Source organism: Wyeomyia smithii, chromosome 3 (assembly GCF_029784165.1).
Source record: "Wyeomyia smithii strain HCP4-BCI-WySm-NY-G18 chromosome 3, ASM2978416v1, whole genome shotgun sequence".
Lineage (NCBI taxonomy): Eukaryota > Metazoa > Arthropoda > Insecta > Diptera > Culicidae > Wyeomyia > Wyeomyia smithii.
Window position 1 is genome coordinate 185,633,547 of NC_073696.1, and position 25,451 is coordinate 185,658,997.

A 25,451-nucleotide genomic window follows, 5' to 3' on the forward strand; every position below is an offset into this window, starting at 1 on the left:
ACAAAAATGTGAAAAAAATAAAAAATACAGAAAAATTGAAAAAAAAAGATTTTATCACACATAGGTACAATCGTTTAATATACATTCCTAGGATATCGAACGTCTTCGTCAGTGGTTTTCTTTGGCAGCTTTTCTGCAGCCATCTTATGCAAAAACCTGCCGAAATTCGATACTCTATATAATATATATTTTTCAAAAGCTCCTTTCCTTTCCAAAAACTGCAAAAAAATACATTTTTCTTCCTAACACATACCTTAAAAGAATTTAAACAGTGGCCAAACCCGGCAGCTCTGGAGGGTGAAGATCATAATCTGGTAAAGGATTAAATCTTTTATACAATCTTATTTGTTTGGAAAAAGTAATAATAATATATTTATGAAGAAGTCTACCATGTTGTGTTTCTAAGAGAAACCGTTGTCATATTTCAATCCAGGGATTTTGCAGAAGATTAATTGGGCCAGAAACGTGATAACCGGGTTTCTATTCGTTTTATTTGTTCACCTGGTTTCTTCCGCTGCTGCAGGTTGCTGAGTAAATAAATCTATCGTGCCGAGTAATTAGGGTCAAATAATGCTGATGAATACTTTTTCTCGCACTCGTTTTCCCATCTGTCTGGTTTACCAGTGGCTCTGAGGGAACAAAGAAAAATATACGAGAGGGTTTGTGATTTATCAAACTAATTCCCACAACGCACGCGACTGCAAAATCAGTTTGTTCACTCCCGGGAAAAGTGCCAGTAGAAAAAAGAGTATGGTTGTGGTGAAGAGTTGGTTCATACTAACTCTAGTGCTTATCGATGGATTCTGGAGTGCGGTGGCAGTGAATAGTGGAGCGCTTAACCATTCGTCTCCAGCTAGTGATGATGGAATCGGCATAGTCAAGAGCAACCGGTCACTGTCCAGAAAAAAACGTTTCCTGCTGTTTACACCGGGCTCTAGTTTATTGGTCAGTTCCGTTCAATTAGACTGTCATCTGGTGTTTAAGCTTCCAGCAAAACCATAGTATGAGCATAGGAGAATACATTTCTGCCAGAAAGCACAGTGCTCTTTATTGAATTTATTTATGTTTTGGAATATTATTCGTAATTAAGATGAACAACCAATATTCTGATGTACTTGCAGGTAACGGTTTCCGCTTTGAAGGGTTTACTTTTCAAAGGTCCAAGTGGAAATGTTCTCCTCGCTGAGTTGGACATGTTTCACCCACTGCCGGATTACCGATATCGTTTCTCTTCCTTACGGTTGGGCACTATTGCAATGCTGCCTACTCCACCTCCACCACCTCCCCCACCACCACCACCGCCACCGCCGCCACCACCACCGGCCCCCTCACCGCCGCCCCCACTAGCGTCTTCACCACAGCCTCCTCCATCCATGGACCAAACTAGCAGGAACAGTGGCGATGGTCAAGAGCTGACTCCTGCAGAGTTAAAACAATACGGCAAAGATCGTTCGGATTGGTTACGACCAGGAACGTACAACCCATATCCAGCACAGGAACAGCCAAAATACACTTACTTGAAAACTTATTATGGTTCGCCAAATCTTCAACCATACAAAAGTAAACTCTGGGACTACGAGCCAGAATATCAATATCGTGGAAATCAATGGCGCACTCTAAGGTCCGTGGATCATGATGAAACTAGCTACGATTTCGAGGAAGAAGAGGATCGGTTCAACATAAGTCACCATCAGGACTGGGAACATTTTTATCATTATCGGGAGAGGCGCGAACTTTATCACACCTTGGAGAACGAAATAGGTAACAAGTGCGTATCTTGTGTCATTCTTTCATTTCTACTTATGTGTTGAGAACTATAATGAAACTGAGTATACAATTATTTATAAAGTTGTAAAGCTGAGAAGAATATTTTTTACGATTTATACCATAATTTCCGAATTTATTTTTTAATGTTCATGGTTGCTCTATAAAAAATGGAAATGCAAATTTATTGAGAATTGAGAACTTACTATTTTATCAAATTTGATTACATAAATAATTTGTTTTTATTCGCAATAACAATTTACAATAATATTTCAGATTAAACTTCCCGATGAAAGCGTGCATTATGCGTGCCATTTGTGAGGCACGAAATTTACTTCCTGCGAAAGGAAAATCAATGATTATGGATATCGCACGAATTATATTTAGGTGTGTCAAACAATGCACAGTATTGCATTCTTTTGAATCATCATTTTTATATATTTTTTTGCAGTGTACCATTAAAATCGGATCTAGTGGATGATTATAGTGACGAAATGCGAAATCAGTCTGAAGATTGCCATAAACTGTATCATGAAGATTGCCCGATCAGCATTTTATATCTCATGTTGTTCGGAAAATTTACACCATGATTAGTGAAAATAAACGTATAATTACAAATAGTAATTTACTTTTTGTTCATACCCTAGCATTGAATTTCAGAAATGTAACATTCAACCAAAATAAGCATAAAAGGTGAGTCCCAGAGGCTTTTTGCTTCACTTATAGGTGGCATTAGTCGCAACTTTTTTTCGGAAATACAAACCATAGAATATTTAATTTAGCTGACGCTCCGATGGGAACTAATATATGTTTTAAAGCTAAAAGTTGTGAACGCTGACAGAGCCCACATAAGCATGAAAAACAGGTTTTCATTATGTGATTCAATACTTTCATTTAAAATGTTCAATTGCAACCAATATTAAAACTGAACTCGATTGTGCTTTGAAGGAATCTAGGCAAAGTATTAACCCGGTCGAATGAGCTGTAAATAACAGCTTCACGATAGATGACAGCTTTCGCGGTTCAAACAACAATGTGAAAGTGGGCCTCCAATTACACTACTGTAGTGATGATGACTTTAAATTTTGCTAAAATCTTCACTCTTGAAATTTTCTGGAGCAAATCCGAAATGACGTTCATATTCCTGAAACATAATATGAAGCGAATGGTACGAGTTTGATAAATCCAGGTTTGTAGCGTTAGAGCGTAATTTATCACAAATTGCTACACTTAACTGAATCGTACGCTTCCGTGAAGTCTAGAAACTAATAAAGAAAATGTAGGGTCACTTCTCTGAACTCATTGAGGATGTAGTAGTATTAAGTTTTAATATTTGCTACCATCGCCCTTTCTGTTGACTAGAATTATGAGAAAGATTAAAAAATATGCATCAAACAACAATCATCCACTGTGAATGCCTCTCTATATGCTTCCCAGTCTACCAAAAATCGTATATCAATATATGAAAATTATCGTAAATATATCTAAACGGAGTTGAAATCGTAAATTTTTTTTTCTTCATAATTGAAATCGTATATTATGCGCAGAAATTCATCTTTAATTGTATATCATGGTGGAGTCTTACCGATTTACGATTGTAGGCTAAGAGTTGTAAGACAGTGTGGAACAAAACACTTTCAATCGGATATTATCGTAAATAAATATTATTATTAAATATTATTTCGCAGTACGTATATCGCCTCCAAAATAGTACGTATATGCTGTTTTTTGCGCATCAAATGCGAGTTTGTATGATATATATATATAAGCGCGGATATTGAAATCAAAACATTTTTATACGTATGAAAATGTTGACTGGGTTGGAATCGTTCAGTTTATTTTTTTGATATCTGTCTTGAAGATCCCAAAAATCACCACCTAATACGAAAAAAAAAACAATATTATCGGAACTTGTATTTTACATCTTTTCTACACAACGGTTTTTAACAGGTTTTTCTTTATTCTCGCTAATTTTTCGTCGGGCTACTTCCGTTATTGTTATTGTACCAATCACCGACATCCGGGAAGGCGACTCCACCAAGGACTCTAACTTACGACTCGTTGATAACAGTTGTACCTAATTGCATTAGTTTAATTTTATGGCAATAATCCTACCAGTGGGCCAATGCCGAACGAATAGTAGATGCCCAGGGTTTTCGGTTTTGATCAGCCGTTTTTCAGCCTCCTAGCGAACCAGGAACCCGTGTATCTTCGTATATACCCTTCTCCATCGTTTTCAGCAGAATTGATGATAAACTCATGAGTCTGGATGCTTTTGGGAGTGACTTGTCGCGTTTCTCTGCTTTTGGTATGAAGACTACCTTCACTACCCTAGTAACAATATTGGATTTATCAAAGTTTTATAGTGTTTAATACAACCTGAACAGCGCTATAAAACATTGATAAAACCAGTTTTGTTACTTGGGTAGTCTCCATGCGGAAGGTATGTGGTGAAGTATTAGGCTTGCCTTGAAAATCTCCATAAGAGATGGGATTAGTGCTGATTCTACATTTTGAATTATGGCAGGTAGAATCCCATCTGCACCTGCGGATTTATAATGTTGGAAGGATCTCACCGCATTTTCCACTCTGACCCTTGTAAAAACCTTTCTAGCAGCTCTGTTTGCAACCCCCTTCGTCCTATCAGACCTTGAAGTGATCATTCGAGATCATCTGATGTCGCAGGCTGGGTTGGTTTCACAGCTTCCAGGAGTGGAACCCGGAAAATGAGTTTCCATCATTTTTGTGTACGAGCCGTCATCCTTTATTAGGTTCCCTAGCCCAGTTGGAGACCATTCAATACTTTCGCAAATGTAAACCCAGGATTTTCGCTTGGATCTCCTTAGTTCATTGTTGTATTCGGATAGGGCTCTCCTATACGGAGTCCAATCCGACGAGATTTTTGCTCTGTTCAGGCCCAGATTTGAGGGGGGGGCAAAGGGGGCAAATGCCTCGGGCCTCCCGATTCAAGGGGCCCCCCTATCTCCTGGGGCGACCTTTTTTTTTGCTCGTCACCTCCCAGAACGTTACCTCTAAATGTTTAAGAAAAGAGGGCCTCACAAGAAAATTTGCCCCGGGCCCCACACCGTCTAAATCCGGCCCTGGCTCTGTTAAACAGTTTTCGTGCTATTTTACGAAGCTGCTCGGGTCTGTCATCCCACCAGGGAACATTTCTGGTGGAAATCACATTTTTTGTAGGACAGTTGTTGTTGTAGGCGGAGATTATCGCTTCACATACTGCTTATGAAGTTGACTCAAGTTGCTGAATCGATCTAATTTTTGTAAACATGTTTTTCTATGTGAATTCCTGCACCTATTGAGTTCAGTTGGTTTTCCTCGGATCTCTATACGCGACCTGGTTTGATGAACCACCCTCCCACTTGAAACAAATGTGTATGTGGTCAGACAAAGAAGCTTCGTCCGACACATGCCAGTTCTGAATTTTCTTCGAAATTTCTGAACTACACAAGGTCAGCTCTAAGACTTCTTGTCTAACGGCATTTATGAACAGGCCCGGATTTGAGGGGGGGCAAAGGGGGCAAATGCCCCGGGCCTCCTGATTCGAGGGGCCCCCCTAATCCTGGGGCGACCTTTTTTTTTTTGCTCGTCACCTTCCAGAACGTTACCTCTAAATATTTTAAGAAAAGAGGGCCTCACAGAGAAATTTGCCCCGGGCCTCCCAGCGTCTAAATCCGGCCCTGTTTATGAACGTGGGTTCATTTTCTATATTGAGAATATCAATGTTATTTGGCGAGAGAAATTTAAAAGACACTCACCCAGATTATTTTATTGTACTACCCCACAGTGTGTGATGAGCGTTGGCATCGCAATCAATGATGAAGCTCCTATTGGTTTCTCTGCAGTATTTGATGAACGCTGCAATCTTTTGAGTGGGAGCCCCAGGAACATCGCCAGGAAAGTATGCCGAAGCAATAATGATTTCGAAAATTCCTCTGGCGGTTGGCACCTCAACGCTGATCGCGACGAGGTCTCATGTGATGAACTGTGTACTAGGAAAACACTTGATATTTTAGTTAGCTAATACAGCAGCTCTTGGAGACTCGTGCTTGTCATCGTAGCATAACTTACACTTAGTTGTTTTAATACCAAGTATTCTACCATTGTGGGCCTAAGGCTTTTGGATGAGTGTCAGGTCCACCGTTTCTTCGACAAACCTCCTTGAAAGCACGCTGGATGCTGCCTTCGCGTGGTAGAGGTTATCTGCAGAACTTTAATGTTCTGCATCGTAATGTTTTTCCGCTCTTTGCGGCTGTTTGGGAGAGTTGGAATCCCTTCTTGTTTTGTTTAGTCATAGAGAATGCAGAAATTTCTCTACGACCAGTACCCGAATTCGCCTTAGATCCAGGGGGTGGACGGTTTCGTGTGGGCTCGTTTTTCCCATGGATCTTCTCAGAGTTCCCTAGGCACTTTGAGGGAATCATTGGTTTGACTCCACTCGGCCCTGGGACAGCTAGGAGTTTACCAGAGGAGCTTTACCAGAAGCACATCGACCTTTCCTACGTCATCACGTGGAACCGCAGGATTGGTACCACTGATTTCAGGGATTATTGATGCACTTTCCGTGGAGATTTGAGACTCTTCACCGACGATTTCTGGATCACCTTTGAATGCGCCAGTACTGGTTGGCCAAATTTATGCATCCGCTTGCGGTTTTTGGCGTGGCTTAGGATTAAATTTCCTATGCTTTGTTTTGCCAAGGCGGAAGTTTATGACGAAATTCTTGCTCACTAGCTCTTGCACAGAGGTTCCGTCAACGGTTAGCATCAACTCCGCATGAATTCCATTAGGATTGGATCATAGCATAATGCACCATTTATCGGTAATTAGATTATTCTGGCTCTCAATGAGTCCACGAATTCTCTCATTATCGAAAGATGCGCTTTGTGCGAAGAACGCATGAATAATTTTTGGACGCGGAATTTTGTTTGCAACTAGCTTCGCTCCCTCGCACAAAGGAAGTTTTGGAACCGAAGGGATCAGGTTTGCACGAAAGGTAACCAGGACTCAGGTAACCGAACTTGTAAGAGCAGTTGAAAACACTTTGGTTAGTTGATATTGATGGACCCCTTGGGCACAAATCGGTTAAACGGTTTTCCCAAAAATTGTTTTTTGAACAATTCCTGACCTTTTTATTGATTTATTTCTCTTGAATTTGTCATTAGCCCCTGCAACCAACACATCGTTTTAAAGAGGAATGATAGAGCTTTTATTTGAAATAGAAAAAAATTGGCCGGCATCTTGGATTTTATCAGAAAAACGTGTTTTTGAGTAAGTTCGTAGCCAACGATTCTAAATTTGATACCACCATTGGAAAGCTGAGAAGATATGCTTCAAGAAACAATAAAAAAATAGGTGAGCATTGAGCTTACCTTGCCATTCAGATCGCTTTTCGAAATCGACTTTTCGAATTCAACGCATGACGCGCGGCCAATATCAAATCAACGCAATATGCTGGTCCAGAATGTGACCAGAATGACAAGGTAAACTCAATGCTCACCTAATGTTTAGAATGTGTCTTAAAGCATTTTTTCTCAGCTTCCCAATGGTGATGTCAAATTTAAAATTGGTGGTTGCGAACTTGCTCAAAAACACGTTTTTCAGATGAAATTCAAGATGGCGGCAAGATCCAAAATGGCGGCCAATTTTCTTCTACTTCAAATGAAAGCTCTATCATTCCTCTTTAAAACAATGTGATGGTGAGAGTAGGTAGTGTGACTCTACACTCGTATCCAAGTGAGTTTTAAAACTTGCTTGCACATTTATTTTCGGTTTGCACGTAAACCCTACTAACAGTGCATTACACTTAAGTTAGATTTGAGTTTGAGACCTGTATAACAACAATTGCATTAAAATTGAATTGCGATGAAATTTGTGCCGCGTCTGCTGCAACAGTTTGTTGTGTTGTCCTTTGAAAGCATAAATTCGATCTGAAAACGAAACTCATCGCGTCACATCATCATCGCCTGCATCGTTGGATCCATCGTGCACTGTATGCATTGCACGCAGATCAGAGTGTGCGATGCAAAAAAACTCAAACTATCGAGAGGAGGCAGATTCAAGTTGAATTCAAATCTGGAAAAGTGTTACTCAGTTCAACTTTGCACGAGTTCATGCCATCACTGGTGCTGGTTGCAGGGGGTTCGATGACAATTTCAAAAGAAATAAATCAATAAAAAGATCGAGAATTGCTAAAAAAACAATTTTTTGAAAACTCGTTTAACCGATTTGTGCCCGAGGGGTCCATCAATATGAACTAACCAAAGTGGTTTTCTCATTCTTTCACTACTTTCAATCATTTAGACACAGAAAAATCCTTTATTAAAGACCTCATGTCACCAGTGGGACGGTTTCAGCGAGAATTGCTCACGAATGAATCGTTCAATCCCAGCTCCTCTTCCACACTCATCAAGTCATCCTCATTTCTATTTTTGTGTTTTTTTTCCGGCAGAGAATGGCTGTCGGAGCCCAGAAGTTCAGAATTGTTAATGTCATCCATATAAAACTCCACGAGAGCGGGGGCCTAGTGTGGTTGGTAACGTCTCCGCCAACCACGCTCGACGCCTGGGTTCGAATCCCACCGCCGACATAGGTGTCGATGGTTGTGAGGTGGCGTGATCCACTCACAACCAACCCAAACTGGTCTAGATTCAAACCTAGCCGACACCGGGAGATTTTCTGAGGCGAAAAATCTCTGGGATCACGCCTTCCATCGCATGAGGAAGTAAAGCCGTTGGCGCCGGTCCGTTGATAAACGGGTCGTGAGTTAGGGTCCTGGGTGTGGAGTCGCCTCCCTGGGCGTCGGTGATTGGCCACAACAGTGGCGGAACTAGACCGACGGAAAATAAGCGAGAATAAAAAATAAATAAAACCCCACGAGTAGCTAGGTAAAGAAAGGTCCGCTACATCAGTGACCCGCATAATGCAGTAAGGGCTAATAATTGTGTAGGGTGTCCTGGTGCTCCACAGGCTCCGTTAGCGGATGGAAATTTGTCCACCATATCATCTATCGGCACGGGTCGCATAACACCTTAGCTTAGGGATTTAACCATTAGATTTTACGTAACAGTCATGGTTAAGAGCTGTTACAACCATACTCCTTTCCAGGGGCTTTGGACACTCTGCTTCAGTTCTCAATAATTCAAGTCTATTCGTAAAGGCTAGATAAAACTAAAGAGAACTGTAACAGGCGGAGTTTTTTTTTCGTTAACATCAATATTATTCTGCTTGTACCATTCCAATACATCCTGGGCGTAGTGGCAGCTAGTTAGATCGGGCCAGAGCTTCGCGAGGCCTTCGTGTGATTGGATGAACGGCAGAACTATCTCCTGAAGATACTTCTCCTTATGAACTTATCCATCCATGGTTGTTCCAGTGATGAAAACTTTTGTCTTCTTTCCTCATCTACAGGTGGCTTGCCAAATCATAAACTTGAGGGCGAGTTTATCCGCGAAAACAAATTTGAAGCTACCTGAAGCATTCCGGTTAGCAAGGTAAAATTCCCGAGCCGGGATTTGTCCAAAGTCCATTTTGACGTATGGACGATGAACCATCAAAATACAGCCATTGTACTCTATCAGGACTTGCTCGTATAGCTTTCTTGTTCGGGTTTTGGCAACCAGGTTCTGTATCAGCGTTCTGTTGGGTTGTTTGCTTGGGTTTGGTTGTTTTCAACGTGTGTACCAATCCTGACGAAATTTTCACCACTAAGTAAACAAACCTTCCAGATCAAAACGCTGTCATTAGTTTTTCGGTACGACAACTAGAGGCGCTGCAGTAAATAAAAGTAAACAGCCAAATACTGTAACAAACGACTAGCTCAGGGGTTACATGGACCCTAGGGTCGGCTTTCTACCGCTTTTTGAGGAGGACTTACGGCCAATAACTCACCTAATTCAAAGGGAAGAGAGACTAGATACACATGCAAGACATACAAGGCTCAGTGCAGATAAATTATACAAAACAAATCATTTTTAATTACTCATATTCAAACAAATTTTCCATGGAAATAGTGGTAAGTTGCGGCCGTCAGGAACTGAAGACTGTAACGTGCATGCGAGGGAGAGGGAGAGTGACCCGGGATGAGATACCTGCAGCAGATTTACCGTGATGAATAGCGCTATTGTACAATGGCCGTCGCTTCGTTGTACAACGTATCTTTCGCCCTACCCAACGTGCTCGTAGACGAGGGGGAAACCCATCGGTTCGTGCCTCGAAGAGCGGAGGCCAGGCTCAACCAGACCTCTTCGGGCCTTCTCCTCCAGAACGTCCGTTTCCCACCGTCGAAAACGTGTGACGCGACGATAGCGTGGCTCGCTGGTCACCAGCACTACCACCAGGAGCAGTATGACTCTTCTAACTTCGTACGCCTTTATTCTTCGACGTTCTGCCGCCGGCCAAAATCCTCTAGGCTCCGATCGCCTTTTGCTGCCGTTTAACTTGACGTTGATAGTAAATCACACCCCACACATCATTAAATCCAGCGACACGTGGAACATATCGTTTCGGGTTGGAAACTTCCCTTTGTGAACCAGCGGTCCTGCGGATCCCTTTGTTATCCAGCGGTTCTATCAGTTTCTAGGGACAACACGTCGCGTTTTTTTTAATCGGAACTCGTGTACTTTATGATAGCTTATAATTTCGGTTTCGACATCCAAGCAGAGCAGGCAACAACGATCCTCACTCTGCCGAGGTCAACTTCCAACTCCCCGTTCGGCTTTCTTCGCCATTCTCTCAACCTCTCTTTGTCTCTCCCTCTACACCATGAACAGGATACAGTACTGCTCAGGCGAATATTTGCCTGTCAGTGAACTGAAATTGCTCAGAGTTGTTAGTACTATCACTTTTCAGGGTTGGGTATTTTTAATGCGGTTCTTTGCCGTCTCTTTTATGGTCTGTACAATTTTTTTTTGTGATTTCATGCATAGTCTTTGACAAAGATTTTTAGGGCTGGATGACTTTTTGAAAGGTTGAAATTTTTAGGGTTAATTCGTTATTTTCTAACTTATTTCTAAACTATAATTTCTTTATTTATTTCTTTTTTTATTTTAATCTTTACGAATAAAAATAAACATTTAAACAATAGCAATATTTTACAAAACTAACAAACTTATAACATGCATATGTTCGTACATAGTTAAGATAATTGTTCCGACATCGTCGGTAACAATACTAAGTGGAACAAATCTTATATCGTAAATAAAATGCTTTCGAAATGTTACTTCCAGCTTTCGATCACCTCACATCCGTTCGTATGGAAGTTACGTAAGTTCTGCGGGAGCTTATCAGCTTCTCGTAGAACTTACGAGTGTCGTTAGCTTGGTACAGCTCTTTCATCGCTATGTGTTCTGGGTTCTCGGGTTGGCTCTCGTACGATGTTGCAGCATTGTCGCCCGTGCTGAGTTCTTCTGCTTGACTAACTGTTTGCATTCGGCATCAAATCTGTCGTTTCGGAGCCCAAATACCTAATAGCGCTGTAGCAACGCTATGGCATATGGAATGCTCCTCCAGCCATCTTCAATAATAATTATAGCTAGTGATATTCCTGTGCAACTCTAGCGTTCCACAGTTGCTCAATATTTGGTCGCAACGGGTGTTATACAGTACGTACGTGCAGTAGTTATGAACTTCTAAGACGTTGGAGAAGAACCTGCTGATGACGGTTTTCACGCCCTTCCGCGATCAGCTACACTTCTTTTGCATCGTAGGATCTTTCTTTATGTGGCCAGTGCACGAAGTAGCGTGGATATTCTACAACGTAGATAATAGTTAGTGTCACATTCCGGGGAAGTAGAGCGATTTGCAGTTACATGTCTCAAATTTCCAATCGTAGTCCTGATGTCGTTGTCAAGGTTCATACTGATTGTTCAAATTCGCATTATCTCTTACGTTCTTCGAAAGATATTGTTTTCCGGGGCGATTTGTTGGGCCTCGCCCAACTCGCCGGGGGACGCCGGGTCTGAGCTCTGTTCTGACTCCCACGTTGACACCAGGACGTTGATCAGCCGCTTCTTATATCGTGATCAGACACTGTTTTGAGCAGCACTATCTTGCTGAACCGACGCTCGGGTTGGTGAAACATTCCATCTACCGCTGAAGTATGGTTTACGTGTCAATGATCGCGTCACACCTTCTCACTTAGGCGGCATCCATAAATTACGTAACGTTCATAGGGGGGAGGGGTCATCCCTGAGGTGAGTTCGGCGCTACGTACTTTTTGGGTAGGCGTTACGTTTCGTTACATATGGGGGGTGGGGGTCCAAAAATTGGAATTTTTGCGTTACGTAATTTATGGATGTCGCCTTAGCTACTGTCGGGTGACAACATTTTCCAGGAAACGCCAATTAGTTGTGTCCATGTTTTAGCTAGCAGTCTATTGCAATCATATGACTCGTGGAGACTTGTGAGGGCCGGAGCTAACTTTGAAGCTCCTTCCAGACTGTCAACTCACCATTTGAAGCCAATAGAGAAAATAATATGTGATAATGTTCCCTGTCTTCAGAGATATCTGTCATGTTTTGGCGCTTGGATGCAGGCAGATTTTTGTAGACGATCCTAAATTATTTTTGGAAATTAGATCTGTTGCGAACTACCGTGAGTTGCAGAGGTACGTTGACCTTTTCTGCGATGGGTGTTCCAAAAATCTACTGACCATTAGTGTGACAAAATCGTTATCTCATTCACCCGGAAAAAATCCAATTGTGTAAAAATACACGATTAATGGTGAATTTGATTGTATATTTGTTGTAAAAGATCTTTGTGTACTATTAAACTACTGGGATAGATTAAACATAGAGATACACTTGTTTTTGAACATAAAAGCATTTATTCCAAAACACTGTGGAGAGTAAACATATATTTTCATAGAAAACAGCCATACAGAGTAGAATTGTAACCGTTGTCAAGGCATGAAAGTACGAAATCGTCTGTGGCATCGCCATTGAAGTTCATTGTGTCCTCTGCGGAAATATGTTATCGCACTTCACTGCCTTCGGGTAACGCTAGATGTGAGATCGGACAATGTTGGTCCAGCTCCTGACAGTCGGTTGATTTTAAGTATGGAAAATACAACTCATCACCCTCCGGTAAACTGTTAGAACCAGTGGAACTAGCGTCAGAGTCGCTGTGTACACATATAAATGGTTATAATATGTGGAATTAGGTGGGTAATTAGAACAGAACTGATTCACACTCGGTAGTAATACACTGAACAGGCAATTATCAACGAAATATACTTACGTGAAAATTTTTTTGAACAGTTTAAACAACATTCCACTTTTAGGTGTGACGGCTTTCGATATTTCACAAAAAGTTCTCAAAATGCACGCCCGTCCATCAAATCCGTGTCTGCAAGTTAAGATCTAAAGTAAATAATTTTTTTGAACAATATTTTGGTAAAACACGGACGATTGGATCATTTCGCTGATACTATTATGTAGATCCCGTTTAGTGATTCTTAGTCCCGGCGGATTGGTGAATTCAACATTCCAACGATATCCAACGCCTTGAGCCCAGATATTTGTTGAATCTACCGCTCTATCTTTGACGTTACATCGAGCCTGTGTATTAAAGAATTACAAATATTAATAGTTACAAAAATTTAGATTAAACAAACTCACGAAGCCCCTGGAAATATCCCGAAAAATTAAATACCGCTTTCGACGCGTCAGAACCCTTGTGGAGTTGCTATATTCGTTGACTTCCACTCCGCTAGAACCGTAAATAACCGCAATTTCGAACGCAACCACAGCCACCACAAGTAAACAGCGTGTCAGTTTCATTTTCGGCTAACCTTACCGTTTGCCACAAATTCTCACCACCATGTGTGCGCCCAGCCTCTAGCAGAAGCTGGTTAACTGCAACGGAAACTAGAAGTGGCCGTTGTTTGCGTATTCTATTAGCATTGAGCCGTAGGTACTTTCTCCTGTGCTTCAATGTGCGCAGTGATACATTTTTTGTAGCATTATTTCATTTCTTGGTGTGTTAATTGGGACAGCAAGTTTTCACGAAATGGAACATTTTTCTGGAACAAAGCTGCTGGATTTGATAGTGTTCGGAGATAGAAACTGATTTCTCTATGAAACAAAACCGATTCTCCGATAACATTGATTTTATTTTATTTTTAAATGCTCAGAGGAGTTGAAGAGAACTAAATTTTCTACTAACATCATAAGTTTAAAGATATCTGAGATGATTTTTTAAATTAATTTTTGTTGAAATTTTTTTTAAGTAGGATCTTTATTCTAACCCTTTAATTACCGTACGTTCATGAGGACGCATGGGGATCAAAAGCAAAATATTGAGAATAGTTTTTGTTTCCATTTAATTCTCAATATTCAATTCTATTACAGTAGTACGCTCATGAAGAAATTTATTTATTTAAAAACAAAAATCGTGAGAATGAACAAGTTTTTGTCAAAAAAACTTTTTTTCTTAGGAGTGCTAATTTTTTAAAGTTTAGAAGAGTTTTTGGCAACTGAATTCTCTATCTAGGAAAATTGAGTTTAACGAAATCTGAGATGCCCAAATTCCTGCATAATACGAGAATAAGTTATGTTTCCATTTAATTATACTGCAAAGCTTTTGTAGTAGAATTAAATGGAAACATAACCTACTCTCAATATTCAATTTTATTCTACTAAGACGCTCAATAAAAAAATTATTTGCATTATGCTAAATAATTGGAAAATTAAAGAACGTCTTTCGCCAATATAACGGAAAATTCCTTCATTGAATTAAGAAGAACAGTAATAATCTAAGAAGCACAAATATTATTGTAAGCGAACTGGTGGTGTCGGATTTTCAAAATCAATTTTACTTGAAAAAAATTAACTTTTTTCGCTGCTTATCAAGCTGAGAATCGATGTTTCACACGTAGGATAAACATCATCACAGCTGTGTTGACTATGTCCCGTAGCTTCAGCAGCTTCGTACAAAAGTTTTGTTTCTTGCTCCGTACTGTGAAATGACCGGTGTTCAGACGGCCTGTAATACTTATTTTCAATTTGTTGTTCGCAAAATAACAAACATTAGGTACTTACGTCAAAATAAAATGAACAATTTCATGCAAAATATTCTCCTGTTCCCGATCGAAAGGAACTTTCACCAGCTCGCAGACACTCTTTGGGAGGCATTCCGGGTGAAGTCCTATTGCTGCCGAAATAGTATCTATCGCGTTGTACACTTGACCGGCAGTGACCTCCGGGGAATAACGACGGAAACGGCTTGAGTTCTTAGAATCCGTTACTGGTGTGATTCGACCAGAAACTATATCACTGATCGCCCGAGCCCAGTACATGGGTCTGTTGAAATCGCGTAAACGCCACGGCATATTGAACATCACCTGGAAACCAAGGTTAACTGCGACGGTGCCGAATTTTCGTCCGAAGACAGGACTGACCAAGCATAGTGATAACTGAAAACATATAATTTTAGCATACTATTTAATAACTGTGGTAATTGATTTTTTTTTAATACCTGCATTTGGCTGAAAAATGGATAGAGAAGCGTCCTTCCGTGGCGACTTGTGATAGCTGCCGTCGTTATGTTGTATGCAAAAGATGATACTTGCATACAAAGGATGCAGTATAGAAGCAAGAGTGCGAATTTGTGGTGCATTGTCAGTTGACGGAAACATACTGAAGCGAAGGTTCATTTCTATTCGATCGTCAGGACAGAAAGTGCATATTTTCTAGGTTTGTTTGAGTACAAATAATGTGAGTTATCATGAATCGCTCTAATTGCAAATATGATTTAAAAACTGAATGCATTGTATACTTACTCTAGCAATAATTAAAGCACAACGCTAATTTGCTGAATTCAACAGCTGTAGAAAAAAAAGTTGTTGTTTTCTCATTTTCCAGAAACAACCATGGGCGCAACTTCGAGGGGCTAACCCCCGGATCCTATAAACGTTCTATCCCCCAATGAATTTCCTACAGAATGATTGTATTCAATATATCGTCAATTGGTTTTAAGACAAGTACAACTCAAAACCGTTAGTTTTGATAAAACGTGTATGAGAACTAGCGTTCAAAATTATGTGTTCATTCCCATGAAAACTTTAAATTTCAAGACATTCCAATCTCATTGAACCTATTTGGGTCTAGCAAGTTGGATTAGAGCTTAAGAGGCACATGTATTTATAGCTATTTTACTTTCATGAATTTTAGAACGGATCTTTGTGGGATGACACTGATTAACATTGTTTGCTATCAAAAACTCAAAAACTCCAAAATTTGGAATTGTGCCTTGAAATCAACTGACGATATATCCATTCCATACTTTTTCTCAAGGCATCAAAACCAATACAAATTGAGACGTCATCTTTCTTTTGCTAAGTACTAATGAGTACCTGTTTCGAAAAAGTTTGTTTTGATTGGATGTCGTGTTTGTTCAATACAAACACAGACAAGTGACTGAATAAATTTTTACCTAGAAGTGAAAAATCAAAGCAATTCATTTCAATACGTTGAAAATTTCAGGGAACTATAAACGTCAAAATCTTGCCTACCAATCATTAATTTATCACGGCGTCAATAATTTATTTCAATTGCTCACAAAAACTATCTTATTCATTGAAAGTGCACATTGTACTATAAACAACCGTTGAGTTCTTATATTTTCCATCTATAAGGGTATTTATTCCGACTATTCGATTATCCTTATCCAAATATACGGACATCCGAATAGTATTTGTTTACCCATCCGTGATCCGAGCTTCGGATAATCGGATCACGAATATATCCGGTTAAAAGTCCCAGCACTACCAAAAAGTGGGAACCACAATCACTGCTACCAGAATCAATGAGTGGTAGATGAAAAATGTATGGAGTTTGACAGCCACACGAGCCCCTTGGAAAATTTAGTTTAGTGTCACACCGCAGCCCGTATTTTTTTTTTTTTTTTGGTTTGAGCGATGGGGTGTCACTTTACAAATTATCGTCGCATCATTAGCCTTTCTGCTGAGTGTAAACAGTTCGAGATCATTATAAGTGGTAACGTGCTTTCTCACACTGCTCAACGAGGATTTAGTTTCACTGTTGTTTACCAACTTATTGAACCGACCCCTCGTCATGCATTTCACAAATGGAACAGAATGTTCAAACGGACGCGATTTTAAAGGAGCAGCTTTGGTTCCTTGAATGGCTGTGCCCGTATCTACATGGAAAAGCTCTAAAGTAAAACTTGGTTCAAGCATTCGCTACTCACTTATAAGTCAAGAGCTCCCCAAGGAAGCAATTTAAGGCCTTTATTATTCGCACTGTATTTCGTCGACGTGACGCTGACGTTTGGTGATGGTTGCAAGCTGGTGTAATTGCTGGGCAAATTGGATGTTGTTTTTGTGATCCCCGTGGTCCCCGTGGTTCTGTGGTTAGCGATGTCGGTCAGCTAGCTCTCCCACACGGGTGTGTTGTCGGTTTCGATTCCCGATCAAGTCGAGGATCTTTTAGAGCTGGAAATTTTCTCGACTGAACACGTTCGTACACATGCAAAATGTACCAAAAACAATATCAATAACGAATTCTCTCAACAAATTTAGTTGTTCGAGTTGTTCATTAGCCCTACAGGCTAGCGTGCGATATTGTTTTGGGTATGGATGTCTTAATGTAATTTAAGACATCGAAATCTTTTCATGTTTTTCTTCTTCCTTTTGATTAATGCATTGAATAGTATGTTTGAGTATAACTATAAAAAATACTGTTTCTATAGATAAGATAAGATTTTAAGCCGTTACTAGTCTTACTGGCGTTGCAGTAAATGTGTGCTGGGTAAATAATATAGTTTACGACACATTTTCTGCGAAGGTACACAAAAAAAAAACAGTTATCTAAATGCATATTCCAGTAATGCAAATATTTTTCCTAGATTATAGAGTATTTGAACCTTCCAAAAATGTGACATTCAAATTTGTAGTGTTTAAGAAACTATTAAAAAAAATATTGCAATTCAAGTTCAAGTAAAATTAACAAACAGCAAGCGTTTTTGTTGTTGCTTTTAAATGGTTCCAAATGATCAGGAGTATTTATTTATAATATTTTTTTTGGTTTTATTAATGCTTTTTTCAATGTATAAAGGGTTTTGATGTGAAATTTCCAGTATTTTGATTTCAAGCCAATATGAAAACAGGGGTATTTTAGCGTTGTACCGTCACGAAAAAAGTACAGTTTTTTACTTCATGGAAACTCCTTATACTTAAACAAACTAATATTTCGTTTTCTCTTTATATTCTAAAAAAACCTTCTAGTTGACACTTAAAGATCTCAGCTGTACAACTTAATTTGCAACTGGGTTAGGTTTGCGACATAACGTCACGATTTTTTCCCCATATTAGTATTCATCCACGTCTGATAACATAGGTACTTGGTGCGTCTTAATTAGAATGCGTCACACCTGTTATATAACTGAGAGTAAATTTTGTAGAATTGGTTAATTGTTTGAATCTTTAAACTTTGGGTCATCCATGAGTAACGTTACAACCTTAATATTATATTTAAAGGAAAAAGTCTGACCTGTGTTGAAAATATCAGTAATACTCAGTGATTATGGGTCATCCACGAGTTTTACACGGTTTAAAAAACAGTCATTATTCAGATTAGATTTTCCTCGCCGGAAAACCATCGTGTTAGCACTGTTTAGAGTCCCACGCTGACACCAGGACGACAATCAGCCGCCCCTAACATGAAGAACAGACCGCATAATCTTGGTGAAGACAGACGCTCAGGTTGGCGAAACATTTCCTCTACTGCCGGAATATGGTTAGCACCTTCTCACTTAGGTATTGCCGAATTGACAACATTGCCCAGGCTACGCTAACCAGCTGTGTCCATGTTTCATCTGGCAGTCTATTGTGATCATGTGACTCGTGCAGGCGTGAGATAGGAACTTGTGAAGACCGGAGCTGAGTCGGTCGCTCCTTCCAGGTTGTCAACACACCATTTGAGGGAAATTTTATGTACTTTTTGAATCTGTAACAATATCGAGGGGTTTCTAGAGATCAATTCAAGTTAGAATAAAAATGATACCTACAGAATAGTCAAAACGTTGTAACGTCACGGTAGAATGTGTCTTATGTACTTTTCATAATATGCAGGCTATTTATTGGACGAACAATTTCGTTTCCTTGAACTTAAAATCATTTTATAGTTTTCTTAGTTTTGGAACATTGTTGTTTTGTTTTCCTGCCTCTAAATGCTTGGAACACTGCTAGTTGTTAGATTCAGTAGATGACATTATACATATTGATCAGAATAACAGACTTCTACAAGCACGTTCTGTTTTACTAGCATATGGGCGAACCTACAAAAAATTTACGTACGCTATCATGATTGTGCCCAGTATGATTTTTCATGTACAACAGTTCTAACATTCAATGAACACGCGATGCAATAGCGAGATGTATGTCCATTGTGGCAACGCGTTCAGAGAATCAGTTATTTTCACTTTATCAATAGCTCATATGCATTATCATATCATAAGAAAAAAAAGAATGCTTTTAAATGTTCGTTTTCTGTACAACTAACATACCTAAAATCATTTTCTTAATTGGTTTGTACTGGACGTGCTTAGATAACTTACCTTACCTTACTAGACAGGTTTGGTTTATCATACACCGGGACGCACTACAGTTGGCACTATGGGAATTAAGGAACCCCCCGGCATAGTCGAGCCATTGCAGCCTGCGTTCATCAGCCGTCCCGGTCCAGTGCGCGGGAGTGGTGAAAGAATTTCCCAAAGTGCCTCAAATGACAAGAACACATCCGCTTAATGCTCTGCAAGAGATGACCCGTTCCCTGTTTCTAGTTCTCGCGATCAAGTTGCTCAATGCGATCAGCCTCGCCTTACAAGTTTTCAAGTCTACTATCAAAATGTCATAGGTATGAATACCTGTAACGAGGAGTACCTTTTGGCATGCTCGAACGAATTATACGATATAATTGCTCTCACGGAGACATGGCTTAATGAGAGCACCCTGTCGACACAAGTGTTTGGTTGCAACTACGAAGTCTTTCGCACGGATCGCAGCCCTAACAACGAAGCGTACAGGAGGCGGAGTAGTACTTGCAGTTCACCACCGTTTGAATGCGCATTTGATCGATGAAATATCAGTGGATCGTGTCGAACAGATTTGGATACGAATTAGCCTGGAGAATTATTCACTCTTCTTTTGTTTGATATATTTACCACCAGATAGAACACGCGACTTGGCCTTGATTGACGCACACACCGAATCGTTTAAAGAGATTTCATCCCGAGCCTCTCCCATCGATGAAATTGTAGTTATGGGCGATTACAACTTTCCTGGCCTGAAATGGCGCCCTGATGCGCATGGTTTTTTTGTACGCTGATCCGGAATTGTCGACATTTCCCGTTGGCACCAATAGCTTATTGGACTGTTACAGCCTAAACTTACTGCGCCAGATAAATCCTATCACGAACGAAAACAACAAAATTCTCGATCTCTGCTTTGTGAGCTACAGTGAGTACGCACCAAAAATGTCTGCTTTACCTTTTCCTCTGGTGAAGACCGTTAGACGCTTGAAAACAGCTAAGAGATCTGCGCTAAGAAGATATTCGAAAAATGGTGGTTACATGCTACGTCAACAATATGTTCAAATTAACCAGATTTACAAGAGAACGGTCAAGCGCTGTCATGCGGAATAAAACAGGGTTACCTTCGACGATACGGCATGGAGAAAATACGGCATCATGCACAGAAGAAACTTGTGGCCTCTTCGCCAAGAAATTCAGCAGAGTTTTACCAACGAAACCTTGACTCCGTTACAAATATCGCTTGCGGCGAATAATGTTCCCCTATCGAGCTAGCTCTTGAATTCTCTTAATGTGGAAGAGGATACAATAATAACGACCATCAACAAGATGAAATCATCAACCTCACCAGGACCAGATGGAATTCCGGCAACATTCCTGAAAAAATGCTGCAATGCCATTGGTACTCCGCTCTGTCTGTTATTTCGCCTGTCACTCGCAACTAGTGTATTTCCTTCTCTCTGGAAGACTTCATACATGTTCCCAGTGTACAAAAAAGGAGACAAAACACAAGTCGATAACTATCGTGGTATTACGGCTTCATGTGCAGTGGCCAAACGATTTAAGCTGATCGTATTGAAACCAATTTTCGCCCACAGCAAGCTGTACATTGATCAGACCCAACATGGATTCATGCCAAACAGCAGAACTACTACAAATATTCTGTCCTTCACAACTTATGTAACTGACACCATGTCCATGGGACATCAGACCGATGCTATATATACGGATCTCTCTACAGCATTCGACAAAATCAATCATGCCATCGTTATAGCTAAGTTGGATGGACTGGGCATTGGAGCTTATGTTCTCACCTGGTTTCAATCATTCCTTAACAATCGCCGGTTAGCAGTCAATATATCCGGTTTTATTTCTAAGGAGTTCTCTGCAACTTCCGGAGTACCCCAAGGAAGCCATTTTGGACCTTTGATTTTCCTACTGTACGTCAACGACGTAAACTTTCCCCTTGAAGGCCCACGGTTGTCTTTCGCCGACGACCTCAAAATGTTTTTTGAAATCAAGACTATTGAGGACTATTCCTTGAAAGACAATTAGTAACTTTTTCCGAGTGGTGCGAGAACAACCGAATGACACTGAACCTCGATAAATGTTCGATTATTACGTTTACGCGATGAAAGAACCCGCTACGTTTCAACAACCATCTCGCAGGAAGCGCTATCAATAGAGTTACATGCATCAAAGATCTGGGTGTACACCTCGACGATCAATTGACATTTAAACAGCACATAACGTACATCGTTGCCAAAGGATCTCGCTGTTTAGGATTCGTGATGAGAATCGCCAAAACGTTTAGTAACATAAACTGCCTGAAATCTCTCTACTGCTCACTTGTTCGTTCAATTCTTGAATACTGCTCGGAAGTATGGAACCCTCGTTATCTCAACGGTGTTGATTGAGGCAGTCCAACGTAGATTTGTTCGATTCGCACTTCGTCAATTGCCATGGAACAACCCACACCAGTTGCCGAGTTATGGGAGTCGTAGGCTTCTCATCGGACTTGATTCGCTACAAACGCGGCGGGACCTTTCACGTGCCATGCTAATTGCAGATATTCTCAAGAAAAATATCGACTGCCCTGCATTCGTTGTTTTGCTTTCGTCTCGATTAGACGCAAATTGTTTATCTCCGTTTGAGTTCGCAAAATAACAATACACGAGTTATCGTACGGGTGTTTTTCTGTCGATTAGTTCTTGTGTTGCGCGATAACAATAGCCTGTTGTATATCGGCAGATACATCTGCACACTGGTAGGGGCAGGCTACCCCGCCAGTGATTCGATACGCAGCTGATATATCAGCAAGAATAATTCTCCCGCACCGCTGTTACCCCGCTAGCAGCACGGACCACCATACGATCGAGCGAGTGGAAGTCAACTACAAGTGGCATCTACAAGGTCGCGTGTAGGATACGGCCACTGTGTCACAACACGAAGCTGGATCGTCATTGTTTGTTCTGCGGAGACACTCGATTAATCCAACTATCAGCCGTGAGGTCGTGACTTAGACGTTCGGTGAAGTATTACCTTTAGAATTTTTACTATTATTATCAATATTATGACTATGTTATAATATTATTATTAATATTACTATTGATATTATTATTATTGTTATTATTATTATTATTACTACAATTATTATTATTATTATTATTACTATTGTTATTAGTATTAGTATTACTGTCTTTTTTTTTATTTGATCCATTGAAGATTGAAAAATTGTTTTTAAAATTTGATATCAACTACTTGAACCCCCCCCCCCCCATATTCGAATATTTATCGTTTGTGTGCGGTAGAGCGTAACGCTCTCGCAAAATGGACGACATGCAGGTGCAACTTTTCCTGGATGTGGAAACAAACGGGGAAGAAATTGAAATTTCACCCATCAGCTCACCCCTACCTTCCCCTGTGCCCTCCCCTTTGCCAAGTCCTGTACCAAGAGTACCGGAAGTACGGGTAAAAGCTTACCCAGATGCCGCTGGCGGTCCCTACGTTGTTTTTTTCCGGCCCATAAAGAAGCCATTGAATATTATTCAAATTGGCAAAGACCTGGCAAAACATTTTTCGGCCGTAACGAGATTACGAAGGTGAGGCCGAACAAACTGCGAGTTGTCGTGAGTAGCTTGAAGCAAGCAAACGAAATTGCTGGCTACGAGCTCTTCACGAGAGAGTATCGCGTGTACATCCCTGCCAAGGATGTAGAAATCGACGGTGTGGTTACCGAGGGAAATCTCACTGTCGATGACATTTTGCGTCATGGAGTTGGCTGTTTTAAAAACCCCTTGATGCAAAGTGTAAAGATACTGGATTGCAAGCAATTGCATTCAGTATCCATCGAAGAAGGGAAGAAGAAATTCCTCCCTTCGGATTCCTTCCGAGTAACATTCGCCGGATCCGCGCTGCCGAACTACGTCCGCTTGGACAGGGTTCGTCTACCTGTACGCCTGTTCGTACCGCAGGTCATGCATTGCCAAAACTGTAAGCAGTTAGGTCACACAGCCACCTACTGCTGCAACAAGGCACGCTGTAGCAAGTGCGGAGGCAATCATGCTGAGAACGCTTGCAGTGGGGATACTGAAAAGTGTCTTTATTGCGGCATGACCTTCCGGCATGTCCCGCGTACAAACAGCGCGAGGAAAAAATTAAGCGTTCCCTTAAGGAACGATCAAAGCGCTCTTTTGCAGAAATGCTTAAGAGGGCTGAGCCACCCTCGACAGGAAACATCTTTTCCTTCTTGCCAACTGATGAGGGTACATCTGACGATACCGTCGAAGGGTGTTCCTATGCCTTGCCAGAGGGATCTAGGAAGAGGAGAATGCTCAACTCTCCTAATCTTTCTCGCAAAGGTCGTAAGATAACCCCTAGCGGAATGACCAATAAAACAACACAAAAAGGAAGCGGTGAAGAAAAACCGAAGCAAGTACCCCCCGGTTTTAATTTCAAATCAAACCAGGAGTACCCACCGCTTCCTGGGGCACCAAAAACCCCTCGTGCACCCATTTCTCGATCAGAAGACATAAAAGAAACAGGTATCATAAAATTATCTGATATTGTGGACTGGATATTTAAAACATTCAACATACCAGATCCCCTTCAAAACATTCTTCTTGCCCTTCTCCCTACAGTGAAAACCTTTTTGAAGCAACTCACAGCAACTTGGCCCCTCATTTCAGCTTTCGTATCTTTCGATGACTAATACGTCGAAAGAGGTTAGGAATTTTGTCACTGTGTTATAGTGGAACTGCAGAAGTATCATCCCCAAGTTTGATTTATTTTCACATTTGATAAACACATACAATTGTGATGCGTTCGCGCTCTGTGAAACTTTTCTCAATTCAAATGACCAACTTAATTTCCACGATTTTAACATCATTCGTCGAGATCGAGACTCACACGGTGGAGGGGTACTTTTAGGGATCAAAAAGTGCTATTCTTTTTTCAGAATCGACCTCCCCTCGATCTCGAATATTGAAGTTGTTGCCATTCAAACGAACATGAATGGAAAAGACCTTTGCCTTGTTTCGTTATATATTCCCCCATCCGCGCGGATTGAACAGAAGCAACTCCTTGATATAGCAGAATCGCTTCCCGCACCTTTTTTGATTTTGGGAGATTTTAACTCTCACTGTTCGCTATGGGGGTCGCTGTACGACGACAACCGATCTTTTTTAATTTGTAACTTGATCGACGACTTCAATATGAAACTTTTGAATACTGGGGAAGCGACACGTGTACCTAATCCTCCAGCACGTGAAAGCGTGCTTGACCTATCCCTCTGCTCGACATCACTAGCGTTAGATTGCCAGTGGAAAGTAATCAACGATCCCCACGGTAGTGATCATCTTCCAATCGTTATATCAATTGCTAATGGTTCAACTCCCCCGAACCCAATCAATATTTCCTACGACCTTACACGTAATATTGATTGGAAGCGTTATGAGTCTATTATAGCGGAATCTATCGAGACTCACGAGGAACTTCCTCCGGAGGAAGAATACGCGTTCTTAGCTGGCTTGATAATCGACGCCGCGACTCAAGCTCAGACGAAACCGATACCCGGGGTAACGAATAGACAGCGCCCTCCCAACAAATGGTGGGACAAAGAGTGCTCTGAGCTGTACGCGCGAAGGTCCGCGGCGTATAAGGACTACCGGGAGTACGGCACTGTCAACCTGCTTCGAAAGTACGAGGCACTGGGCAGGCAGATGAAGAGCTTAGTAAAGGCGAAAAAACGCGGGTACTGGCGGCGGTTCGTAAACGCGATGTCGAGGGTAACAGCGATGAGCACTCTTTGGGATACCGCCAGGCGCATGCGGAACCGTGACGTTTCGAATGAGAGTGAGGAGTATTCAGATCGCTGGATACTCGATTTTGCCAAAAAGGTCTGTCCGGACGCTGTACCGGAACAGAAAACCTTTCGCGACGCGTTTATAGTAACTACGGAAGAGCCTCCATTTTCGATGTTGGAATTTTCAATGGCTCTCCTGTCGTGCAACAATAGGGCTCCAGGGTTAGATAGAATAAAATCCAACCTGTTGAAGAATCTACCCGACTCTGCAAAAAGACGCTTGTTGAATTTGTTCAACAAGTTTCTTGAGTTAAAT

At 40.9% G+C, this 25,451-nt stretch overlaps 3 protein-coding genes across 3 annotated transcripts; 1 reads left to right on the top strand and 2 right to left on the bottom strand.

Moving 5' to 3' along the window:
* The first annotated feature begins 656 nt into the window (after window positions 1–656).
* LOC129732049 (uncharacterized) lies at window positions 657–2,354 on the top strand. Its single transcript, XM_055692513.1, has 4 exons — window positions 657–945; window positions 1,122–1,768; window positions 2,041–2,151; window positions 2,216–2,354. Exons 1-4 carry the CDS (start codon window positions 751–753, stop codon window positions 2,352–2,354), a joined length of 1,092 nt encoding a protein of 363 aa, XP_055548488.1. The 5' UTR covers window positions 657–750.
* A 10,273-nt stretch (window positions 2,355–12,627) lies between these two features.
* On the bottom strand, window positions 12,628–13,590 carry LOC129732198 (uncharacterized). Its single transcript, XM_055692812.1, has 4 exons — window positions 13,401–13,590; window positions 13,189–13,340; window positions 13,021–13,128; window positions 12,628–12,904 (listed from the first exon to the last, which is right to left on the bottom strand). The coding sequence occupies exons 1-4, from the start codon at window positions 13,560–13,562 to the stop codon at window positions 12,754–12,756; spliced, it is 573 nt and encodes a 190-aa protein (XP_055548787.1). The 5' UTR covers window positions 13,563–13,590; the 3' UTR covers window positions 12,628–12,753.
* Window positions 13,591–14,609: 1,019 nt separating this feature from the next.
* LOC129728913 (uncharacterized) lies at window positions 14,610–15,399 on the bottom strand. The gene is made up of 3 exons (XM_055687388.1): window positions 15,259–15,399; window positions 14,823–15,196; window positions 14,610–14,766 (listed from the first exon to the last, which is right to left on the bottom strand). The coding sequence occupies exons 1-3, from the start codon at window positions 15,397–15,399 to the stop codon at window positions 14,610–14,612; spliced, it is 672 nt and encodes a 223-aa protein (XP_055543363.1).
* Between the last annotated feature and the right edge of the window lie 10,052 nt (window positions 15,400–25,451).